Here is a 24,828-nt window from a genome sequence, read left to right as displayed (position 1 = left end):
TATCTGTGCAGTTTGCATGTTCTTCTCATACTTACGGTTTTTTGCCAGATAATCTGGTTTCTCTCACATTCCAAAGATGTGCATTTTAGGTTCCTTAGCATTTATCAATTTCCCAGTATGAGTATGAGTGTGGATATGATTGTATCCTCTAATGGAAGAGAATCATGTCCAGCACTAGTTCCAGCCTAAACAATATTCAACTGAAATAACTGGGCTGAATAATAAATGAATACAAATTACTGTTTTATATTAGAAATGTTTTGAGAGTTATTTCAAAGTTTGATATTTTTGTCATCAGAAAAAAATGTTGTAGTAACTTAACTCTTCCTTATAATAATTAGTATATGGTAAAAGTGGATTTTTCATCTAAGAACCTATCAATGACTCTGAGGGCGAAGTGTACTTAGTTATAGCCATGCTTTCCTTCTATTAATAAAATTAGGTGGGGCTGGAGTGATAGCACAGCGGGTAGGGCAGTTGCCTTGCATGCAGCCGACCCAGGTTTGATTCCCAGCATCTCATATGGACCCCTGAGCACCGCCAGGAGTAATTCCTGAGTGCAGAGTGAGGAGTAACACCTGTGCATTGCCAGGTGTGACCCAAAAAGAAAAAAAAGAAGAAGAAGAAGAAGAAAATTAGGCTATGACAATCCTTCTTACCTCTAGACAAGAACATTATTCACATCTTTTGTGCAGTGCCCTCCCACACTAAACAAGACTGATCAAGGTGACTGGTCAGTGTGATCTGTAAGGCTAGGTTATAAAATGATATTACAGATCTCACCTTGTTCTCTCTTACGTGAATCTAGCTGCGAAGACATAGACTAAGGCAACTCTATACAGCACAAAACTGAGACTTCCTATAAACTGCAAGCAACTAATTTGTCAGCCAGGTAAGTGAGCCATTATGAAAGGCTTCAACAGTTGAAGTTTTAATTGCACTCATGAAAGACTCCATGTCAAAACCACCCAGATAAGCAGCTCCCAAAATCCTGACTCATAGAAGAAACAATATGAAATATAAAGTCTGTGACTATTTTCTGAAACAAAACTGTTTATTTCAGTTCAAAACTAGTTTACTTCAACGTAATTTATACAGAATAAAAAAACACCCTAGCATTTCTTCTACTGGTCTTTAAAAGTTCCCTCTCCATAAACTGGTTATAAGTTGTGCTCTTTTCTATCTTGCAGAAAATGAGAGACGTTACTTCATAGAACTTTTGCTACAGCAAAAGTTTCCACATCTCCCTTAATGTCCCTCCTCATGGAGAGCAAATTTATTTGTTGTTGTTGGTTGGGGGAACATCCCACAGTGCTGAGAGGTCACTCCAGGCAGTACTCAGGGAACCATGCAGTACTAGGAATCAAACCCAGGCCTACTAATTGTTGTTCCCACCATATTCATTTTTATCTGTTTCATATATTTGGGTTTCCATAAGAATCTATGGGTTCCCATAAGAAACCAAAGAGTTTAGAAATCACTGTATCATATGACAAATTACTCTATTTTTAGCAAATCTTAAAAATAATTTTACTTTAAATTTAACTGTGAAATCTATTCAGATTCAAAATCATTCACAATCTATTCACAATCATTTTGGCTTGTGATGTTACACTGGATATGATTATCTACCACTCCAGATTTATTACCATCTTGTCCAATGTCTTCAATAGAAACTGGAAAAAAAAAAAAAACCTTTACTTAAATACCTTTGCACCTAGGGTTTAAATATTAAAGTTTCACTCCTGAATGAGTGATTTCTGAAAGATGAAATGAAGCAAAGATCACCTTCCTGGTACTGTTTTGCAATGATAAGGAAAGTCATGACAATACCAGTATCTACCACTCATGGTGACTGAGAGATGGCTGTGATGCACAAAAGTTAGCCAGATTTAGGATTTCAGATTTCAGCTTAAAAGGAAAAAACCATCATTAGCTTCAGGCCAAAGAATGTAGAAGGTCCAGGAAAGATCCATGGAAGCAACTCTAAGCACAAAACTAGAAGCCCCTAAGCTCTGCTAGGTGTGCCATGCACTCCTCCCCGAACATTACAAATAAGAGAACTCAAGAGTTCCATAGTAGCCTTCTGCTTTCACCTCTTCCAGACAGAACGATCTATGTGACTCCCCTGAAGGGTCTAATGATGCTTCATTCCAAAAAAAAGATTCTTAAAAATCAGTCCTGAGGGGCCAGAGAGGTATAGTTGTGTAGGTGCTTGCCTTCATGCGGCTGACTGAGGTTTGATCCCCAATATCCCATTTGGTCCCTCAAGCATCATCTGAGCATCACTGATAGGGCCCCAAAACAAAAGAAAACAAATTAATCCTGAAATGCCTCTTCAGTCCTCCCAACAATTTCACACACATCCAATTCCACTACTAAGTTTGTTTCCTCACTGAAATGATGTTTCTAGATTCTGGACTAAGTCCTGATTATTAATGATATTTAAGTCAAAAAGTAAAGATGCTGATTCACTAAGACCTTCCTATATAGCCTTATAAGTTCTTGAAATGCAGAGCAAGAATATCTCTGGAATTAACAAATGAGGGCTCTTCACAAAATCTTTTTTTTAGATTCCAGAGTTTCAGTGCTCAACAAACTTGCAATGAATGTCAACACTACTTCTCAATGTGACATATGTAAGTTTCTATCAAGAAAAGAATTTGTTATCATCCCAGGTCTATTTATGAATCCTAAGACAGAAATTAAGAAAGATATACAATGATTATTTAAAAAACGGCAAAAACTTCAAATTTCTGTATTTGATAATGTTCAAAAATGAAATATAAAAGTTGAAGGGAGTCTGTTTTTTTTTCCTAATAAAAAAACTAACTTAGTAATACATGATTTAGGGGATTCGCGTGAGATCTCGGGATGGGGGCGGTACCAGCGCCCCTCTCCGCTGAGATGTACCTGGGTGGCTGCTCGTGTGCAGCCTCTCTGTTGCCAGATGATCATGATCCCAGAGGCCAGCTAAACTACTTTTGGTACCAGCAGCTTCTTGCAGAAATGTCTCTAGACTGTGAACTAAACCACGGCCCCATTCCGCCCCAGGAGGAGAAAGGTTTTTCTCTCTCCTCTTTTCCTTTACGGGGGCGGGGGGGAAGTGGCGACCACCATCTTATAAAGAGAGGTACGAGCTTGCAATGATGCAATTTCTGGCAGAAACTTCCCTGGACTTAAGTTACTAAAATACAGAAATCCAAAACCTCATATCTCTTCATTCTTAGCAATGGAAAACAAATTATCAAATACTTCCTTTTCAGCAGGTCTGATTTTGAGGGGAGAACTCCCAACAATAATAGTGAGTTTTTTTGTGGAAATATTGAATGTAATCAAAGTAAAGAAAAAGTAAAGTGAAAATTATCAGCTACACAGACGGGGGGATAGGAGGGAAGGTATACTGGGGTTCTTGGTAGTGGAATTTGTGCACTGGTGAAGGGATAGGTGTTCGACCATTGTATAACTGAGATTTAAGCCTGAATGCTTTGTAACTTTCCACATGGTGATTCAATAAAATTTTTTTTAAAAAGTAATAATAATAATATCTGATTTAAATTAACTGAATACAACACTACAGGTATACATTTAAACTCTACCCTTATCTAGAAGCTCACTAACCTTAGTTAACACCATAATCAAATTAAGAGATTTTCATAAGGATTAAACATACAAACTTAAGCATCAAAAGGTATTTCTGTTGGGCCAAAAAAGAAAACAAACAGAAATTAAGATACTTGCTTGCATATGGCCAACCCTGATTCAAATCCCTAGCACTGCATATGGTCCCCTTAACATCACCATGAGTGATCCTTCAGCACAGAGCCAGGATTTAAGCTTTGAACATGGCTGAGTGAGATGTGCCCATGCTCCCAACATCAGACAAAAGATAATTTTCCTTGTGCCAGTAACATGTCAGAGGAAATACAGGACATCACATACCACTGTTGCCACAGTCTGCACAGGAGATGAGTTCCTCTGGCTTCTTTTCTCGGTTTTGTTCTTTTGTACCAAGACAGAAACTACAAATGGGAATAGGTTCAGCAACCGGCTGTAAAGAAATAATAGAATTCATTCAAATAGCAGTACTTTTTCCTTTTACTGTTAACACAAAAACATTAACGTTTTAATTCCTGTGAAATTACAAATAGCATTAGAACTATATCACTCTATCACTGTATCACTGTCATTCCACTGCTCATCAATTAGCTCGAGCGGGTACCAGTAATGTCTCCATTGTGAGACTTGTTCCTGTTTTTGGCATATCGAATACTACACGGGGAGCTTGCCAGGCTCTGCTGTGTGGGCGGGATACTCTCGGTAGCTTGCCGGGCTTAAGGGGCAGAGGAATCGAACCCGGGTCGGCCTTGTGCAAGGCAAATGCCCTATCCACTATGCTATTGCTCCAGCCCTAGAACTGTATCACTTTCCAAAATTTAAAACCGAATAGTAAGCATTAACAAAGACTTCTCTAGCTGGGCACGTACAAATGATACTTGTAATGACAATTTTAATCCAAGAAGTGATACCCCAAATATATGGAGTCAATTAGAAACTAAATCTAAATGACACAGAATGGATTACACAAAGGAAACCCTTGGCCTACTTTTTTTTTTAAGGTACTTCCCAAGCAATATTCAAGGGAATCCAAGGGGACTGACCACTCCTGCCCCAACGAGAAGGACAGTTCACTGCTCAAACCCAATGTTGCTAGAGGCAATCAGGGTGACGTACTGTAGTGTGGGGATCCTCTAGATTATTTGAGCTATCTCCCCAGCTCAAGTGCCTAAATGTTTTAATATGCAATTGATGAGGCTGGAGCAACAGTACAGTGGGTAGGGTGTGTGTCTTATAGGGGGCCAACCAAGGTTCAATCCCATCTGATCTCTTGAGCCTGCCAGGACTGATCCCTGAGCTCAGAGCCAAGAGTAAGTCCTGAGCAATGCCCAGAGTGACCCAAAATACAAAAGAAATAAAAATGCATTTGAGGGCCAAAGAGACAGTACAGGAGTTTAGGTGGTCCCTTTACATGCAACCAACTCCAGTTCAATCCCATGAAGCACTGCCAGTGATGATCCCTAAAAACAGAGCCAGGAGTAGGCCCTGAGCACTGTTTCGTGTGCCCCCAAACAAAAACATGAAATTTTTTTCCAACTGAATGAAATGAAAGAAGCTTCATTATTGGCCCTTAAAATTCATGATATAACAATGAGTGGTAAAATGCATATAAATAAATAAGTGCACATAAGTACTATGAGAGCAACAATAAATGTTCTCTCCAGGTGGATGAGATAAATTCCAATTATAACTGCAGAAGAAAAATTGAGAAGACTTAAACTTAGAAATCCAATAAATAATAATAGTTAATATCAGGTTTAAACCTAAACTTTTCAGAAATCCTTCCAAACAATTTCTATGAGGCAAACATTATGCTATACCTGAAACAGATGGAAGACATCTCTAAAAAAGAATCCAACAATACAAATACATTGTATATCATGACCAAGTAAAATATACCCTTGGAATGTAAGGGCAGTTTAGTATACACATAAGTCAATGTGATATTGCGGCTGTTTCTATGCTGGAAGATTTGGGGCGTGGGTGTGAGCTGCTGGGCCTTTTGGCAGGGGAAAGGGGAATACGCCTACCCACATTCCAAGAAGGCCCTTGAGTTCTCAGCCCAGACCAATCTACCTGGGACAATTCAGCAACATTGTGTTCTTTTTAAGATTAGTTGTAGAGCAGGACCGTTGCTGAAAGATGGTGGGTGTGGATCGGAGCGGTTGTGTCTTGTGGTGGCAAAGGTGTGGGAGGAAATCTGCCCACCCCCATTCTGAGAAGGCCTCCAAGTTCTCAGCCCTGAGATCAGTTCGCCAGAAACAATTTAGCTGCTTGACTTTGTTTTTGAGATTAGTTGTGGAGCTAGGACATTCCTATGCTTTCATTCTCCAACTTTACATTATACTCTAAAATTATAGCAATGAAGACAGTGGGGCACTGGAATAAAGACAGACTCAAGCCAATGGAATAGAAATAAGAGCACAGAGACAGATCCTCGGGCATAAGGACAAAATCGTTGAATATGAAGTGTTGCTAAGAAAAACCTCTTCAACAAATGGTGTTTAAAACTGGTTAACCACAAGTGAAATACTATCTTACACCACGTACACAAGTCAACTCAAAGTGGATTACAGACCTCAATATCAGACCTGAATTCAAAAATTATATTTCCCCAAGAGGGGCAACAGGACAAATGAGACACAGTAAGGAAAAAGGCTGAGAAACACTGTTTATAGACAAACGGGCTGCCTGGTTACTGACAGCTGTACAGTTTAACTCAATTATTTTGGTACTTACCAAATGATCCCAGTTAAGTCTTAAGACTACACGAAACACTTTGCTAGTTATTCCCCCAAATAGCAACTAATACTTGAGTTTAAACACTCTGATGTCTATGGTATAAAAAAGAAACTGGTAGGGTGCTTGTGTTGTATGCACAATCAACTCGACACCACATATGGTCCCCTGAGCACTACCAGGAGTGATCCCTGAGTACAGAGGCAGAAGTAAGCTGAGCACTACTAGGTGGGGCACAAAAAACAAAACAAAAAGACAAGAAAAGAAAAGGAAAGATTTAAGTAGTAATTTTAACAAAAGCTATGAGATTTTCTCTAATATAATAGCACTGCTAAAAGTGTATCATGACTTTTTATTATGTCTAAGTATATTGCTGAGCATAAACAATTATAACTCCAGATCACTTTCATTTTCAAAATATTAAAGAGAACAAAAATCAATGAGTAAAATCTAAAACAATGAGTTCATGGTAAGATTCAAACATAAGAGGTACTTATAATATTTTTCAAATAAAACACAACAAACTACTTTCAATTATCCTGTATTACAAGGATAAAATAACAATTTGTGAAGAGATATCATTATAATTACATATTGTCATAAAATCACTGTTCCCAGATCTGTCCAATCTTAGTCCTTTAAAGGTAAACATGTTCTTATAGCTAATCAAACAAGAAAAAAAAAGCCCTTATAACAAGTATTGTTTAAACACTTTAAACACATTGGACAAAGTGAAGCTATTAAATCAGAACACGTCACTGCGCTGTCCCAAACCCATATCCAGTCTACCACTTGCATCTCAGAACACTACAAGGTCTATGTGATTTGTGGTCCACTTACCACCACCACTATCACCACCAATTACATCTCTTACCTCATCTCCAGTTGCTCTCTGCCTCTTTGTAAGCTACTCCAACTTTTTTGCTTCTGCTTTATAAGTCAGGTGTTCTAGTCACATAACCTTTACATTTATTTGCCGGAATCCTTCTGTCTTCACTCAAATTTTCAAATCTCTACTCAAAGTCAACTATCTTCTGTGTAAGGCTTTGATCATTTCACTTAACATTTCAGTATACATCAACCCAAACAATTAACATCTCTCTTTCTTGGTTTTCCTTTTCACTAATATCATATTTATATATAGTTTATAATTTATCCTCCAACTCAATGTGAACTATGTATTTACCACTAAGAACCAGTTCTCATATATAGCTGGCATTCACCAAGTATTACTAAATATACTAACTGAATTACTCTCTATAACCAGAACATAAAATAAATGGCATTTTAGAGAGAACCATGAGTTGAAATGAGTCTAATAAAGCCATGCAAACATATTAATATACAAATGTTTACAAAATGAACTCATAAAGTAACTTCATAGTCTCAGTAAGAGATTGCTGCCAAAATGCATTCCATTCAGTTTCTCAAAGGCAGGATGGAATCTGTGGCAGGAGAGCAGGAGGGAGGCATATAATTTGTACCTTACATGTCCTACACACCATGCTGAGATGTCCATTATATCACCAGGTGGCAGCATTGAGGCAAGAACAAAGTTGATGTTCTAATAAAGTAGTTTCACAACATGAGTTGGGTAATTTAAAAATTCGAACAGTAAATATTCTTGCTCAATGATCTCTACTACCATAGGTTTATACCATGAAAGAATATAATTTTTGCACATTATCATCTAGGAAATCTTAAATATAATGGTATTTCCTAGAGATTGAGACATATTATCTAGGATATTCATTATCATCTTGAAGTCCAATTCTCATCCCTCCCAAAGATATCTTTATTTTAGTTTTTTGGGCTATCCCCAACAGTACTCAAGGCTCAATCCCAGCTCTGTGCTTAGGGAACCACATGTGGCACCAAAAATCAAACCCAGGCTGGCTATGCAAAACAAATTAAGTGCCTTACCCACTGAAGTATCTCTCCAGTCCATCTTTAATTTTTTGAAGCCTATTATCTATTTGTAAGTGCTCTCAATTTCATAATGTTTGAAGGAACTCTAATCTTTTTCATTGTCTATTTTTTTTAAACACTGACAGACAAAACTATTGTGTACAATTATTTCTAGTTCTTTCAAAACTAAAGTGAAAGACATTCTAAGGGCCAGAATATACAGGGAACGCCTAAGGCACTTGCCTTAAACTGGCAACCCCGGTTTGATTCCTGGCTGCACCCAGGACTATAAAGAATGATACCTGAGTGACCACATCCACCACAGATGTGATCCAAACCTACTCACCTACATCCCCTAAAAAGCAGTTACAAAAAGGAAAGTGAAAAAAGGAAATTACTGCTTACTATGTAGAGTTTGGGATGATGAAAATGTTCTAAAGATAGTAGTGCTGACTTCAGAACAATGAGAATATACTTATGTCACTGAATTTTACACCAAAAAATATTTAAAATAGCCATTTTGCTACATAGAATCTTAGAACAAAAAGAGTAAGTGGTATAGATTTTTCCTATTTTCAAAAATTAAGTATTTGGGCAAAAACTCATGCTGTGAGAATCAACTTGGTCTTCATTTTGAAAACCTGTCTCTACTGCTGTTACTATGGAACTCCCTCTATTATAAGAAACTTAAGAGCAATGATTAGACTTAAGGAGTTTTGTTTTGTTTGTAGGGCCACAACTGGAAATCTAAAGGTGCTCAGGAATAAGTCAGGCTTATTCCTGGCTCTGAGCTCAGGGTTCATGGAGCACAGGAAACCATATAGGGCGCTGGGGATTGAACCCAGGTTGACCATATACAAGGCAAGGATCCTACCCACTCTGGTCCCCTAGATGAAGACCTTTAACCACCTACAAAATGAAAAAAGGGACAAGAGAACAAAAGTCTGGATGCATGCATAACATGCTCAGGGTGCTGCATTTAATCACCAGCAATGCATGTACTGCCTCCTGATCACTGCTGGCCCTGGCAGCACTCCAGCATGACTAGGAGGCAACCCAACCAAAAGATAAATTATTAGTTACTAACAAATTTAGTCGCAGCACCGTTGGACACACGAGCCGTGGCGGCAGTGCATGCAGTGGCTCATTCACTATGGGGTGCTGTCAGCCAACCACCAGGTGACCTGGGACTCGGCACATGTGTTCGACCTAGCACAGACCCTCCATGATAGGGTCCTGCTCTGCCAGCTGCTCAACAACTTCCAGGCACACTCCATCAGCCTCAAGGAGATGAACATGAGGCCGCAGATATCCCAGGTGCTGCCCAGAGACACAGGCAGGTGCATGTTTGTCAGTGTGCAGATTGTTACAACATGCCAGTTAACCAAAAGCTTACATTCGGTAGACTGGGAACACCTGTAAAGGCGATTAAAAGCTGCCACAAAAGCCTCCGTCCCTCTCGGAGAGCCCAGCAAGCTACCGAGAGTATCCTGCCCGCACAGCAGAGCCTGGCAAGCTATTTGTGGCATACTCAATATGCCAAAAACAGTAATAACGATGGTCCTCACTCTCCTGATCCTGAAAGAGCCCCCAATACACCATCGGGCTACACTAGCACGCGACAGAGATGAATGGAGACATTACTGGCGCCCGCTCGAGCAAATCGATGAACAATGAGATGATAGTGATAGAGTGATATGGTGAACAACAAATTATGGCTAATAAATTTTATCAACATTTTATTCTCTACCTTGGTTACCTTTTATTATTAAGTTTTGGGATCATATCCTGCAATGGCTTTACTTCTGGCTCCTGGTTCAGGGCTTACCTACCCATAACTCCTGGAGAGTTGGGAGACCATATAGGGTGCCAGGTATCAAACCCAGGTCAGCTGTGTAGGCAAGGCATCATCCTACCCACTGAACTACTGCTCCAGCCCCTGCTTTGGTTACCTTCTGATTCAGTTATAGTAAAGAAGTGCTCATCCTTACTAATTTTTGTGTAAGGCTCAAGTTTAGTAATTCAAAACTACCAAACAAGTACTATGTAGTTTTAACTACCTTTCTGACCACCATGTACTGATCAGTTCTTGGCTTGTAAAAACGATCACAAGCACCTCTCAATCTCTCCACCTAACTTCACCTTCTTTGGAGTGGCTGAGGGGTGCACAACCATCGTACTCCAGGGTTCAGGGACCATATGCCAGGGATTAAACCTGGTCAGTTACAAGACAGGAGGCCTGCCCAATTATCTCTCCAACCCTTCACTACCTTTTAACTTACAAAGCTTCAAGTAACAGTCTTGTCTACCATACTGATGGGGAAAAAATAGTGTTGGACCTAGTGATGGTCCGTGGTCTGAGGCAACTCTCAGCAATTCTGAGTGTGTAGAAAAGGTTGACATTTTAGTGTTTAGGCTGGAGGTGCTCACAGACAACTAAGTCTGCGCTCAACAGTTTCCAGAAGTTATATGTTGTTGGGGATCAAACTCAGGACCTCACACATGCTAGGCATATGATTTAACACTTTGAATCATATCCCAGGCCCTTCATTTAGATTTCTGTTAGTGTTACCAAAGTATCTATATTGCCACTTTCTTCTCCCACAATTAATTATATTATTTAACTACAAATTATCTTTAAGTGTGCATTTATTTTAAAGAACTTAAAACTTAAGTACTTTTCAGTTGAGATACCATTTATTATGTTACCTAATGCCAAAACAGTCTATTATACAAATTAAACCTAAAAAATAGCTCTATTATACATAATACCCACAGGACAAAGAGAAGTAAATTGTAGATCTAAAAAATAGAAGATTGAGGGCCAGAGAGACAGAGAGGATGTAGAGCATTTGCCTAGCATGCAGCCAATCCACTTTTAATCCCTGGCACCATATATGACCCCCTGCCAGGAGTGAGCATTTGTCTAGCATGCAGCCAATCCACTTTTGATTCCTGGCACCATATATGGCTCCCTGAGCACTATTCAGGATAGAGCCAAGAGAAAGCCCTGAGCACTGCTGGGTCTGATCTAAATGAATAGTTCTTAGGCATGGCCAAGTGAGGGAAAAGAAAATGATTTTTGATGACTAAAAAGAAGAAACCAAATCTTGCGACATTTTCAAATTACTATCCAAAGCATAAGAAGTCTGATTACTACCATTTGGTGATCATTACTATGGAACAAAAATTTGAGAACACACAATACATTTTCTAAAAGAGCTTTTAGAATCCTTTCTTCTTGAATAGGGGCAAGGTACCACAGGAGCTCTGTTCAGGGGCCATTCCTAAAAGTGCTCAGGGGAACATGTAGGGCCAGGCTCAACAACAGGCCTCAAGCATGTGTTAAGTCCACTGAGTTCTTTCACCAGGCCCTCAAAACTCCTTGAAATGTCAGTAAACAGGAAACAAAATCCACTGAGGTAAGTACAGTGAGTAGGGCACTAGTCGTGCACACAGGCAACCCAGGTCAACACACAGCTGACCTGCATTCAATTCCTAGCAAAAACACATGAGAGTTATTTGTCCATTTATTCACAATAAGGAAACAGGATAACCTAACGAGTTTACTTCAGGAAATTAATCATTTTGGGGGGAACGCATTTATACTTTGTTGGGAAAAAAAATTCTCTTCCAGCAAAGGACAATTCTCTCAGTTTACAAGTTTTTCAATGGTTTCATTAATGAGCCTTGATGAATTCTGCTCCTCCTGAAACCTTTCATCAGTTTAGAATTGAAATTTTCTTCATTGGTTTTCCTAGAACAGCAATCCTAGAGAAGCAGAAATCACCCTTCACCTCTTAACTCACCTCAATAGTGTTCTACACACAATAAGCACAAAGCAAGCATCTGTTGAAATGAAAATACAACAAAATCGTGCTTAGTGCCAAATAGGTTAATCTGTTACTCAAAGCCTGCTACTCCTTCCAGATTTAGTAATCTTCAGAAGAACTATACTTGAAATAGATTTAATCTCTTTAAATATTTTAGCATTATATAGATATTAAACATTGTTTAAAATAGGAGCAACACCTAGAATTTCTCTAAAGGCCACCAGGGCTACATCCAGCTGAACTTGAGAGGTGAAGGAACATAGCAATGAGGGGCTAAACTTGGCGCCACATCAGAAATGATCAACTTCAATATATACTTTTCTATATAAAAATTAAATGTTTAGATAAGACAATTATCTGCCAAGATACTGTAACAACTTTTTTTTTTTTTTTTTTGCTGTTTGGGTCACACCCATTGATGCTCAGGGCTGGACTTCTGGCTCTGCACTCAGGAATCACTCCTGGTGGTGCTCGGGGAACCATATGGGATGCTGCCAATGTAACTTGGGTAGGTCACGTGCAAGGCAAACGCCCTACCCGCTGTGCTATCGCTCCAACCCTCGCTTTGAGATATCTCTTGGCCCCAAACATTTTATACTTATCCTGTTCATTGCTCGACTCAAACGACATATCCCAACAACCAACTTCTATAGACTGTTATTCAATCCTCCACTATAATCCCTCCGCTTTTCTCACATAATCTTCCTCTACCCCCAATTTTACTTCTCGGAGACCCTGTTATATTCTCTCCAGATTATGTTCCTTTGTATCTGAAAACCTGTATACATTAGATTTTAAGAGATCTTGGAGAGAGGTATAACGACTCCAGCTCAGTAGAACTAAAGAGTAAAATGCTTCTGCCAGTTATGGTATCAATTTAGCCAAGCTAATAAACCTCTTTGGTATAAAAATGATACAAAATGCCTCTCTTAAAAATTACTGTGAGGTTTAAATGGTGGTAGTTATAGGGATATCAATGAAATCTAAAAGGAATGCTGGTTTTCTACAACCCTCAAAAAATTTTATCCTTCAAAGTTGATCTCTTTCAGAGTTACTGATTGAGGGCCAGAAGGAAGGCTCAATACAGTGTATACTTTGATCTCTGACATCACATGGTCTCCTGAGCACTACCAGGAATGACCCCTGAGCATTGATAGGAAATAGTAGTTCCTCAGCACTGCCAGGAATGACAGAAAAAGAACCAAAGAAGTTTAACTACCATATTTAAACATACCCCAAAACAAAGTACTAAAATGCTGTCAACAACCAGATTTTCTATACATGGTATTCATTTACAGTTAAGATTTTTTAAAGTGGGGCCAGAGTACAGGATACAGAGGGGTGTTTTTGCCTTGCATGCAGCTGACCTGAATTTGATCCTCAGCATCCCATAAGGTCCTCCAAGCACTGCCAGGAGAAATTCCTGAGTGGACAGCCAGGCCCAAACCCCTGAGCACTGCTGGTGTGACACCCCCTTCCCCCCCAAAAAAAAGATTTTTAAAAGTTTCTTTAAAAAGTTTCTACACAAAGACATTTACCACACATTTTTAAACACATTACTTGTGTCAAAAAAATTATATGAGGGAAACATGAGCACAAAAATGTATAAATCTGTAACTGTACCCTCACGGTGACTAATTAAAAATAAATTAATTATAAAAAAAATTAAACTCTTCAGCGGTACATGAGCAAAAGAGCAAGAATACTTTCTAAAATAATGCTTAAAACAAACCATAGAAGCAACAAAACTAAAAGCATGAGATCCAAACTCAAATAACCAAACTAAGAAATCTGCCTGAAGAGAGGCAGGCTGGGGGCAGACAGGTAAATGGGAGAGTGGTGAAGGGAAGCTGGCACTGGTAATGGAACTGATGTTAAAAACTTGTATACCTAAAAGCTCAATTATGAATAACTTTGTAAATCACGGTGCCTAAATTAAAAATTAAAATTAAAATAATGGTTTAAAACAAGCAAGATGCTCAATAAACATTCCATGTTTATTACTTTTTTTTTTAGGCTGGTCAAGTGAAGCAGTGGGAGTGGAGAAGGAACAAAGAAATCTGTAATTGGCTGTGATCAATTAATTGTAAACACCACTGCACTCGGACCAGCCCATGTTTATTACATTTTTAAAAGACTGAATTTCATACATCTCTGGGCAAACTAAGTTCTAAGATAGGTTAATACTTCAAGAAAATGTCAAAGAGAATCTGGAGCCATAGCATGGTGGGTAGGGCATTTGCCTTGCAACGTGGCTGACCTGGGTTCGATTCCCAGCATCCCATATGGTCCCCTGAGCACTGCCAGGGATAATTTCTGAGTGCAGAGCCAGGAGTAACCCCTGAGCATCGCCAGGTGTAACCCAAAAAGGAAAAAAAAAAGAAAATGTCAAAGAATATTACTTCCTCAAAACCTACCAAAAATGATAACTGATGCATATCTGATAAGCTTATAGCCCAGTTCTCCCTCTCGGAGAAGCTGGCAAGCTACCGAGTGCTTCCTGCCTGCATGGGAGAGTCTAGCAAACTCGCCATGGCATATTCATATGCCAAAACCAGTAATAATGATGGGTCTCATTCCTCTGACCCTGAAAGAACCTCCAATGCAGCACTATTGGGAAGAACGAGTAAAGCGAGGCTTCTAAAATCTCTCAGGGCTAGGACCAATTGAGCCGTTACTGAGACCGCTCGAGAAAATCGATGCTCAACAGGATGATAATGATGATGATGATGATCTGATACGTTCTTTAAAAAAATGGGCTACAGGGGCCAGAGAGCAAGCACAGAAGATAAGGTACTTGCCTTGAATACAGCTGGCCCTGGTTCAATCCCCAGTACATTATATGATTCTCTGAGCACTGCCAGGAATGATCCCTGAGCACAGAGCCAGGAATAAGCCCTGAGCACAACCAGGCACAAACCCCTCCTCCATAAATAAATAAATAAATAAATAAATAAATAACTGGGCTTCGGACAATAGTTAAGGTGCTTGTCCTGCACACAATCATCCCTTTCCCAGCATTGCATATGGTCCCCCAGGCATCACCAGGTGTGATCCCTGAGCACAGAGCCAGGAGTAAGACCTGAACACTACCAGGTGTGGCCCCCAAACCAAAAACAAACAAAAAAATCATGGTCAAAAGTAAATGGTTAGTGCCAAGGCAAATAAAGTGATTAAAGTGGTATTCAAAGTCAGGAAGATAGTCTGACTCTAAATTTAATCCTATAAATGCTTCAGCTCACTTAAAAGCCTTAATAAACAATATATAAAAGAAATATGACTTTTGTTTTTTATTTTAAAAAAGTTGTTTTTAATTTTTAGGTGATGAATTCACTTACTATTGTGTAGCAGGATTAAACTTAACATATTTAAAAATAAACCAGATGTTCTTGTACCTTCTTCAAAAAGGAGCAAGAAGAAATTAAAACGGGCTTGAGCAATAGGGTGTTTGCCTTGCACACAGCCGACCCAGGTTCGATTCCCACCATCCCATATGGTTCCCCAAGCATCACCAGGAGTAATTCCTGCGTGCATGAGCAGGAGAAACCCCTGTGCAATGCTGGGTATGACCCAAAAAGAAAAAAAAATTAAAATTAGGACTGGAGAAAGTACGCAAGTAGGATATTTGCCTTGCATGCAACCAACACCGGGTTTGACCATCCCACATAGTCTTCCGAGCACCACCAGTAGTGATTTCTAAACACTGAGCCAGGAGTAACACCTGAGCATTGCTGGAGGTAGCCCCAAAACCAGAAAAATAAAAATAAAAAAGAAATGAAATCTTTTTACCCTTTTTACTCCATTCTTGAGTGATTGAGGAGGAAAAAAAATGTAGAAACTTCAACAGATTCCTAAATATAACTAAAAAGGTTTTAAAAGATCTTTGTTTCAGCCTAACACATCAGTGTCTTTGTAAACAAGTAAGGCAAAACTGTTCTGCCCAAGAAATTCAAAAAATACTGTGTCAAAAAATGTGGAGAATGCCCAGGACACGACTCAATGGTTTAAGAAACTTGTCTGGCCAGCACACTGTCTTGAGTTCAAATCATGATGCTACCTACACTTGCTGAGATGATTCTCGAAATCATGCTGTTAGGAATTCCCAGTGAGAAAAGATTCCGCAGATGGTTCAGTGACTTAGAAAGCACCCAGGACAAACATACAGTCCTGAGTTTAATCCCTTATGTCTACAATGTGACTTGGAAGTCGTGTACACTGTGAAGTCTACGTCCCTAGTGCGGAAGAAAGGGAGAATGAAAAAGGTCGAAAAGTGGACAAAGAGGTCGCTATTAACAAATCTCTACAGTCAAAAAGATCAAAGGGCTTTTAAAATCTGTGTAATTTCCAGTTCTCAATTGTTTCCACTAGAATAAATGACAGTGGGTGTAGGTATATACATAGGGTCATGAAGATCTGGCTGTACCACAAAAACTTGCACAATATTGTAAACCACCAGTAAATCAATAAAATTTAATTAAAAAAATTGTACTTCTGCGGCAAGGAGACAGCATGTCACCAACAGCCATGCCCTGATCCAGGTTCAATTTCCAGCACAAGGTCCCCCCAAGCACTTCTGGGTGCAGCCCTAGAGGTCCGTAAGCACCACCAAGTATGGTTCTGTAAGCCCACACCACCACCAGAGTGGCCCTGGTATTACAGCAGTGCATGTCTGAAACCTTACATTGAACTATCAACCTGGTTAGGCCAAGAATCACCGGTGGGGCGTCTAAGCTTTCAGAGTGCTGCTTGGAAGACCACTCTCCCCACCAAGAAAAATCCTGCTACCATGCTGTAATGAAAATCTTGATAACCCATGGTTTATATTAAAAATAGTATTTTTATATTAAGCAATTTTTTAGTAATTAAAAAGAAGAGCTCAAAGTGGGTTCTCCACGAAGCAGAAGAGAATGCACCCAAGTGCAATGAAGAAGGCCTCAGAAATTACATTTTACTACATGTTGTAACATAATTCAACCAATCCTAGACTGGCCAACATATTAATTACTTATTGTTATATTCAATACTATAGCCAAACATCCTTGTACATAAATGTTTGCTCACATTTTAGATTCTTTCCTTAGAATACATTTCTTGACTAGAACTGCTGGGTCAGAGCCAGGGATAAGGCCCAGTGAGAGAGGGGTTGAGCTCCTATACTGACAACCAGATCCACAATAACAAAACTTATGGGGGAGGAGGAGGAGGAGAAGGAATCAGCTGGATCTAAAGTTGCACATCTCTAAGAATGTTACTTTTCTATGATACATACTGCCCAAATGAAGCTTTCAAAGTTGTATTGCTACAAAAATATGTGCCAGTTATGGTGTCTCTAAATTCCAAGCTCTCCCTTACTCACCTTTGTGATGCTGCCTGTGCTCAGAATGTACATTTCATTTCTACTCCTGTCAGGTTCAACAGGGAGGAAGACTAAAAAGTAAAGATGATGAAAGTATGGCCTTACTCTAATCTGTTTTGTTTCTGCCAGGACCCAGCCCCAGCCATCAACACTCCTCCAATTCTCACCAGCAATCTAGTCAGCTCCTTCCGAAGTAACAATGGCAAGGCAGTGTGCATCCTCTTGGGAGATCTGCATTCCAACTTGGTAGGGACCTCCCCAGACTCTGCAAAGCAACTAGATAGTATGACTTCCTTATATACCTGAATTATACCTGAATCCCAGCTCCATAGTCCCCTTCCTCTAAGCTTCTAGGTTCTAAGCATTCAAATCTCTATTGTTCCCAACCCTTGAGAAGACAGTTGCCTCAGGAAGTTATCACTGCATCACTTCACTGCTCCAATTTTGCGTTTCAATTCTCTAACAGTGAGTTCCCCCATCCTACCTACTCTCATGGCTTCTATTTTCCTGATTCCTGATTCAAATGTTATATAAGAGCAACATAAATCAGCATATCTAGCTTCAGCCCAGTGGAATGAACCAGATTTCATATGTTTAAGTAATAATCCTTAATTTGCTAGTATGCAGAAATAGGGCTTTCAAGCAGGTAATTAACTAAATGAGGTCACAAGGTGGGGCCTCAATCCCCTTAGAACTAGTGGGTTATAAAAAGACACCACTGGAATGCAAGTAGAGAAAAGGTCATGTGAAACACAGCAAAAAAGGTAGTGAAAAAGTGGTAAAGAGTCAGGGTTCCCTCAGATATACATTCCAATACATCTTCAATAAAGGATTAAACAATATGAAGTAGAGCAAAAAAAGCCTCTTCAACAAATGGTGCTGGGAAAACCGGAAAGACATGCCAAAAAATGAAAGACCTCTTTCTAATACCATGCACAAAAGTCTGTAAAAATAGATTAGAGCCCTTGATATTAAACCTGAATCTATAGGTACACAGAGGAAAACATAGGCAGAACTCTCCAAGACATTGAAGCTACATCTTGGAGAATGAAACACCACTGACCAAGAAAACTGAAGTAAAGATAAAAAAATGGGATTACATCAAACTAAGAAGCTTCTGCACCTCAAAGGAAATGATGACCAGGATAAAAAGACATTGCACAGAATGGAAAGAATTACTTAACACCCACCTGATAAGGGGTTAATATCAAAGATATATAAGGCACTATAGAACTTTAAAAGAAAAAGATCCAAACCCATCAAAAAATGGGGATAAGAGATACAAATGAAGAAATACAAATAGCCAAAAGACACATGAAAAAATGCTCTACATCACTAATCATTAAGAAAATGCAAATCAGAACAACAATGAGATATCGCCTGACACCAGAGACCAGCACATATCAAAAAGAACAAGATCAACCAAAGCTGTGGCACAGATTCGGGGAGAAAGGGACTCTCATTCATTGCTGGTGAAATGCCAACTGGTCTGGTCCAGTCTCACAGTCAATAAGAAAAATGAAGTAATGGAATTTGCTTATACATGAATCGACATGGAGAGTATGATGCTGAATAAAATGAGTCAGAGGGAGGACAGACAGAATGATTACACTCATTTGCAGGATATTAAAAAAAAAAAAAGTATCAGACTAATGCCCAGAGATAGTAGAAACAAGGGCCAGGAGAACCAGTCCATGGTAGGAAGTTTGCCACAAGTAATGGGGAAGTGCAGTTAAGACAGAGAAGGAACCACTATGACAATGATAATTGGAAATGATCACTCCACACAAGAACTGAGTGCTGGAAGGAGGTAAAGTGATATATATGATAACCTTTCAGTAACAGTAGTGCAAACCACAGTGCGGGGAGGGGGGGCAAAAGAGGGTGGGGAGAGGGAGGGAGAAAGAAGTATCTGCCAGAGTCAGGCTGGGGGTGGGGCAAACTGGGGATACTGGTGGTAGGAAATGTACACTGGTGAATGGATAGGTATTGGAACATTGTATGACTGAAACCCAATCACAAACAACTATGTAACTGTATCTCAAGGTGATTCAATTTAAAAAAAAAAAGTGAAGATGCAGGAGAAACCAACTGTTAGCAACATGATCTTGGACTTCAAGTCTCTAAGAAGTGTAGAAACAAGTTTCTACTTTTTAAGCCAGTCTGTTGCATTCTATGATGGAAGTCCTACACAAGTCAGATGGGGGTCTCCAAAAATCTACATTTTCAATGTTATCTCCACAATACTATTTATTATTATGAAGACTCTGGATTAGATAATAGTGTAACAAGAGAAAAGAAAAGCAGCTCCCTATCACTTCAATCTACATACAATCTAGTTATAAAAACAGAACATATACATTAAAAATGCATCACAAATACATGATACGAAGAACAAATGCAATAAAACTATTAAAAGCATCCACATAGATGTATTCGAAAATAGCTGTCCTAACTGTAACAAGTGTAAATTTTTAAAAAGCCCTCATCTATTTTTTAAGCAATCATATAAAAGCTTTAATTAATAGCCAAATTATCTAATTATGGGCTACACACAGCAGTACTCAGGGCTCTGTCCTGGCTCTGCTCAGGGATCAAACTGATGGTGCTTGGGGGACCATACATAGTCCTAGGAATTCTGCAGTTGGCCACATACAATGCAAGTGCCTTACTACTCTAATATCTCTCCTGAACCCAAGCCACCTTTTCAGATGTAGAAAGCAATCGCACCAAACTTTAGAAAATGTAAGCTATATAGAAAATTAAGTTTTAGTTTTTTTCCCCCTCTCAAACTCACTAGCAAATCAAAAATATTTTGAGTCTGGATAATTAACTTTATCAGCATCAAGCAAATAGCACTGTAGCACTGTCATCCCATTGTTCATTGATTTGCTCGAGCAGGCACCAGTAACGTCTCCATTGTGAGACTTCTTGTTACTGTTTTTGGCATATCAAATACGCCATGGGTAGCTTGCCAGGCTCTGCTGTGCGGGCGGGATACTCTTGGTAGCTTGCCGGGTTCTCTGAGAGGGATGGAGGAATTGAACCCTGGTCAGCCACATGCAAGGCAAATGCCCTACCCACTGTACTATCGCTCCAGTCCATCATGAATATAGGAAGCCCACATTTCAAATTTTAGTAACAGCTGGATATAATAGAAAGCAAATAAATGTAATCACTTCTGTTCCAGAAACTATTTTCAATGCTGAGCAACAATTTAAAAATCAGTAGTTTTCTGTTTTCAAAGTTCTTTGAAACTTCCTAAATTAGAGAAGACTATTTTTTTTTTTAATTTTATTGAATCGCTATGAGATAGTTACAAGCTTTCATGTTTGGGTTACAATTTGATCACTGTGTAATGATTAAACACCCATCCCTTCACCAGTGCACATTTCCCACCACCAATATCCCTGGTATACTTCCCCTTTCCCACTCTCCCCCTGCCTCCATGGCAGACAATATTCCCTATATTCTCTCTACTTTTGGGCATTATGGCTTGCAACACAGACACTGAGAGGTCATCATGTTTGGTCCATTATCTACTTTTGGCATGCATCTCCCATCCGGACTGATTCCTCCAACCATTATTTTCTTAGTGATCCCTTTAGAGAAGATTTTTTAAAGCAATCTAACAACTTCAGATAGTACCTTTTCTTCTCTATGCTACAAAATTATGCACATAAACTAAAGTCAGTATTACAAATTACAATTTCTGACTTAAATATATTTCATTTTAATATTACCTCTGTAACAATATAAATAAAGCCTTACATGTTTAACAAATTTAAAGCCTAAGGATAGCAGCTCTTCAAAAGAAAAGACAGAGGGTGGAGAATCTAGTGAGGTAATGCTCAACAAGGAAAGCCCTGACAAGTACAGATTACCCACACAATAAGGAAAGCAATGCAGAAGAAAGCAGCCAGCTTGGTTTCATGCTGCAAAATGCTGGCAGACATTCAATTCCTTCTGCTGCTTTCCTGGCCAGCACATTCATCTATGTAATGTCACCAAATCTAGGGAGGGAGTGAGGTTGAGAAAAGGGGAAGCGGAAAAAAAAAACTATATTACAGGCTGCCAGCCCTTCCGCACACCCTGTTACTATACAAAAGATGTTTAGAAAGCCAATGTGATGCCCAGACCTAAATCATTTCTCCTCACCCCACCCCAACTCTATATGTTTATCTGTGTAACTGTCTTTGGAAAGAAAAAAAGCTTCCGCTTACAACTTACTGAGAAAACTAATCTTCTAAAAAAAAAAATTAAAACAAAAAAAGCTTGAAACTGATCTAGTCCATGCCAACTGTGAGAACCTACAATCCAAGAATAAAACAAGAACACTGTGGGGCTAGAGAGACAGTACAGCAGGGAAGGCACTTGCCTTACATGCATCCTACCCAGATTCAATTCCCAGCACTACATATGCTGTCCCAAGCCCACGAGAACTGATTCCTGAGTGCAGAGCCAGTAGTAATCCTTGAGCACAGCCAATATATCCCACGCACCAAAAAATTAAAAACAAGATTATCTCTAAGAAGCAGAGTATTCTGTTAATAACAATTATTTTGGGGGTATTAAACATAATACAGGAGTTCTGGTATTTGCCTTGGATGCAGACAATCCCAGAGGCCCCTGAGCACCACTAGGAGCAATACCCTGAGTACAGAACCAGCAGCGGACCTCAAGCCAGGTGTGGCCCAATCCCCACTCGCAAATTACCCCATTCCCAAATTACCCCATTCCCAAATTCCCAATCCTCATTCCCAAATTCCCTCCTAGGCACATTATGTACACTTTCCCAGAAACTATAAAGAATAAAAATTTTTTCTTAGTAAAGTGTTTTAGTATCCTTGAAACATACATTTGTCTATGCACAGGAATGTTTTGTTCTTGGTACTCCTGTGAATGTATCTATGTTTCTGTGTATGTCTGTGCGTATGCACACACAGTAATAGTAAAACTTAAACTGAAGCATAGAAGAAGCGATCAGTCATAGAAACATTCAAAACTATTCATTCTATAAATGGCACTAATATTTTATAGATACTACTTCCAAATGAAGCATGTAAAAATAGAAACTCTGAGTATTTTTTCACCTGAGAAATCAATCTATTCTAGTCCAAAAATAAAAATGCTTTTCAAAATCAAAACACTATCTCCAAAAACAGAATATATTCTACCCCTAAGACTCTATCATAAAAAAACAAACACAAAACACAGTGTTGAAATCAGGAATTATATAAATAAGTTTGTTCTACACTGACACAGTCTGTACACATGAAATCAGAATATAGCAGCTTCAGATAACAGTGACACTTGAACCTCCTTAAGATTAAATTTAACAATCAACTAGATAAAGGGATGGCTTCATAGAGGATTATTCAAGATCTCTAGGCTTAGTTCTCAAATTATGGGTAACAATCATCCTTCAACTTTATAAAATAGAAATATTTTATATTATCATCACCAGTCTAGTCAAGTCACTGTCATCCTGTTGCTCATTGATCTGTTCAAGCAGGCACCAGTAACGTCTCCATTGTGAGACTTGTTACTGTTTCTGGCATATTCAATATGCCACGGGAGCTTGCCAGGCTCTGCCGTGGGGGCAGGATACTCTCAGTAGCTAGTCAAGGATAATCATCAAAAAGGAATCAAGTTTACAGCAAAAAAAAAAAAAAATTATAAAATCAGGTATCATTCTAATTTCCTGGGTGATAAACTAACTTTAGGATGAACAGGTGTTAAAAGAAAGTAAACTAATTCAACAAAGATAAAATTACTGAATAAAAAAATTGGAATATTGAAATAGTAAAACAGTTCACCAGAAGTTAAGAAAACACATTTAAAGCTACTCAATATGACTGATTATTAGGAAAATGCAAGCTAAAATCAAATACCAGTGTTTTCCTTCACTGAACTATTACAATACTTTTTAAATGACTTTATAATTTTATTTTATTTTATGGGGCTGGAACAACAGCACAGCGGGTAAGGCATTTGCCTTGCACGCAGTCGACCCGGGTTCGATTCCCAGCATCCCATACGCTGAGCACTGCCAGGGGTAATTCCTGAGTGCAGAGCCAGTAATAACCCCTGTGCGTTGCCGGGTGTGACCTAAAAAGGAAAAAAAAAAAAAGACACAATATTTTATTGAGAAGGGTGGAGCAAAGGCCCTGTGGTACTCAGAGACTATTCCTGGCTCTATGCTCAGGAGTGACCCCTGGTGGTACTTAGGGGACCATATGTGGTGCGAAAGATACAAACTATGGTTAGGGGCTACCACTGCAGCACTTAAGACAAGGCAGACAAGTGGCTCATCTCCTCTGCTATCTCTTTGACCCTAAATTGCCTTTTTATTTTGGAGGACAGACGGAGGACAGGGAGCACACCCTGCTGTACTAGGGGCTTACTCCTGGCTCTGAACTCAGGGATCATTCCTAGCAGGCTGAGGGAATCCCTGTACTGTATCTCTGATACCTGGTCATTTCTATTTAAAAGTTGGACATCCATGTCACTATCTAGATGAATTACTGAATATAAACTGTTTTCCCCTTCTCTCATTCAATCTTTTCCTGACATTTTTTTCTTAATGGCTCTCTTCCTAACCTAAAGATAGGTACCTTTTTTTCATCTAAATACAAAATCATTATGAAGGTACTCAGTGGCTCTGTTCCTCCTCTGCTTCCACATTTATTATTTTGGTAATATACTTCTTGTTAAGAGGCAATGAATACATGCAGTGCAAACCATGGCACAAATACTACTGGCAAAGATTAAGTCCAGGATTATCAACACACCTAGACTCATTCATTTCATAGATACTTACAAACCCATTAGAACAAAGCAGGAATCAAACAAATTCTTAAGATTCTAGTAAAAAGAGACAAAAAAATATATAGAGAGTGTTTCATGACAAGTATGAGCTATCTATAAAAACAGCAAGGAAACAATAAGGAGTTTCTAATGTGGAAGAAAGACTGAAACTTTATGTAATGGGGGGTGGGGTTGGGGGGAGGTATATAAGCCATGCAAATATTAACTTTGGGGATCTCTACATACATGTCACTTTATCTAAGAGACCTTTCATAGCACCCTCTATTTTTCCAATTGTATAATACATTAAGTCCTTTATTAAATGTGTTCTTATTAATTGCACACAGAGAAAGAATCATAAAAATAGCTATGTTTAACGTATTTCAGGTTTTGTTTATTGATAAATCCCAAGAGTTCGCAAGACCTGGTACTCAATAGGAGGTACTCAATAGACACTGACTGTACAGAGTATACAGAGTGTTCTGAAGCAGAGGAGAAGCAAATGCAAAATTTCCTGGGGCAGGAATGTATCTAATGATGAAAGTCAGTGGCTACTTAACAGAA

General features: G+C 39.0%; 1 protein-coding gene across 2 annotated transcripts in view; it reads right to left on the bottom strand.

Annotated features, from left to right (window-relative positions):
* The window catches only part of KAT6A (lysine acetyltransferase 6A), a 118,365-nt gene that overhangs the window by 46,950 nt on the left and 46,587 nt on the right, over nucleotides 1-24,828 (bottom strand). For both annotated transcript variants that reach the window (XM_055123661.1, XM_055123662.1), the window contains exon 3: nucleotides 3,943-4,051. In XM_055123661.1, the coding sequence (XP_054979636.1) occupies nucleotides 3,943-4,051 (109 nt within the window). The remainder of the gene's footprint in view (nucleotides 1-3,942; nucleotides 4,052-24,828) is intronic.

The sequence above is a fragment of the Sorex araneus genome, chromosome 1 (assembly GCF_027595985.1).
Source record: "Sorex araneus isolate mSorAra2 chromosome 1, mSorAra2.pri, whole genome shotgun sequence".
NCBI classification, from domain to species: Eukaryota; Metazoa; Chordata; class Mammalia; order Eulipotyphla; family Soricidae; genus Sorex; species Sorex araneus.
This window is presented reverse-complemented; position numbering and strand designations above follow the sequence as displayed.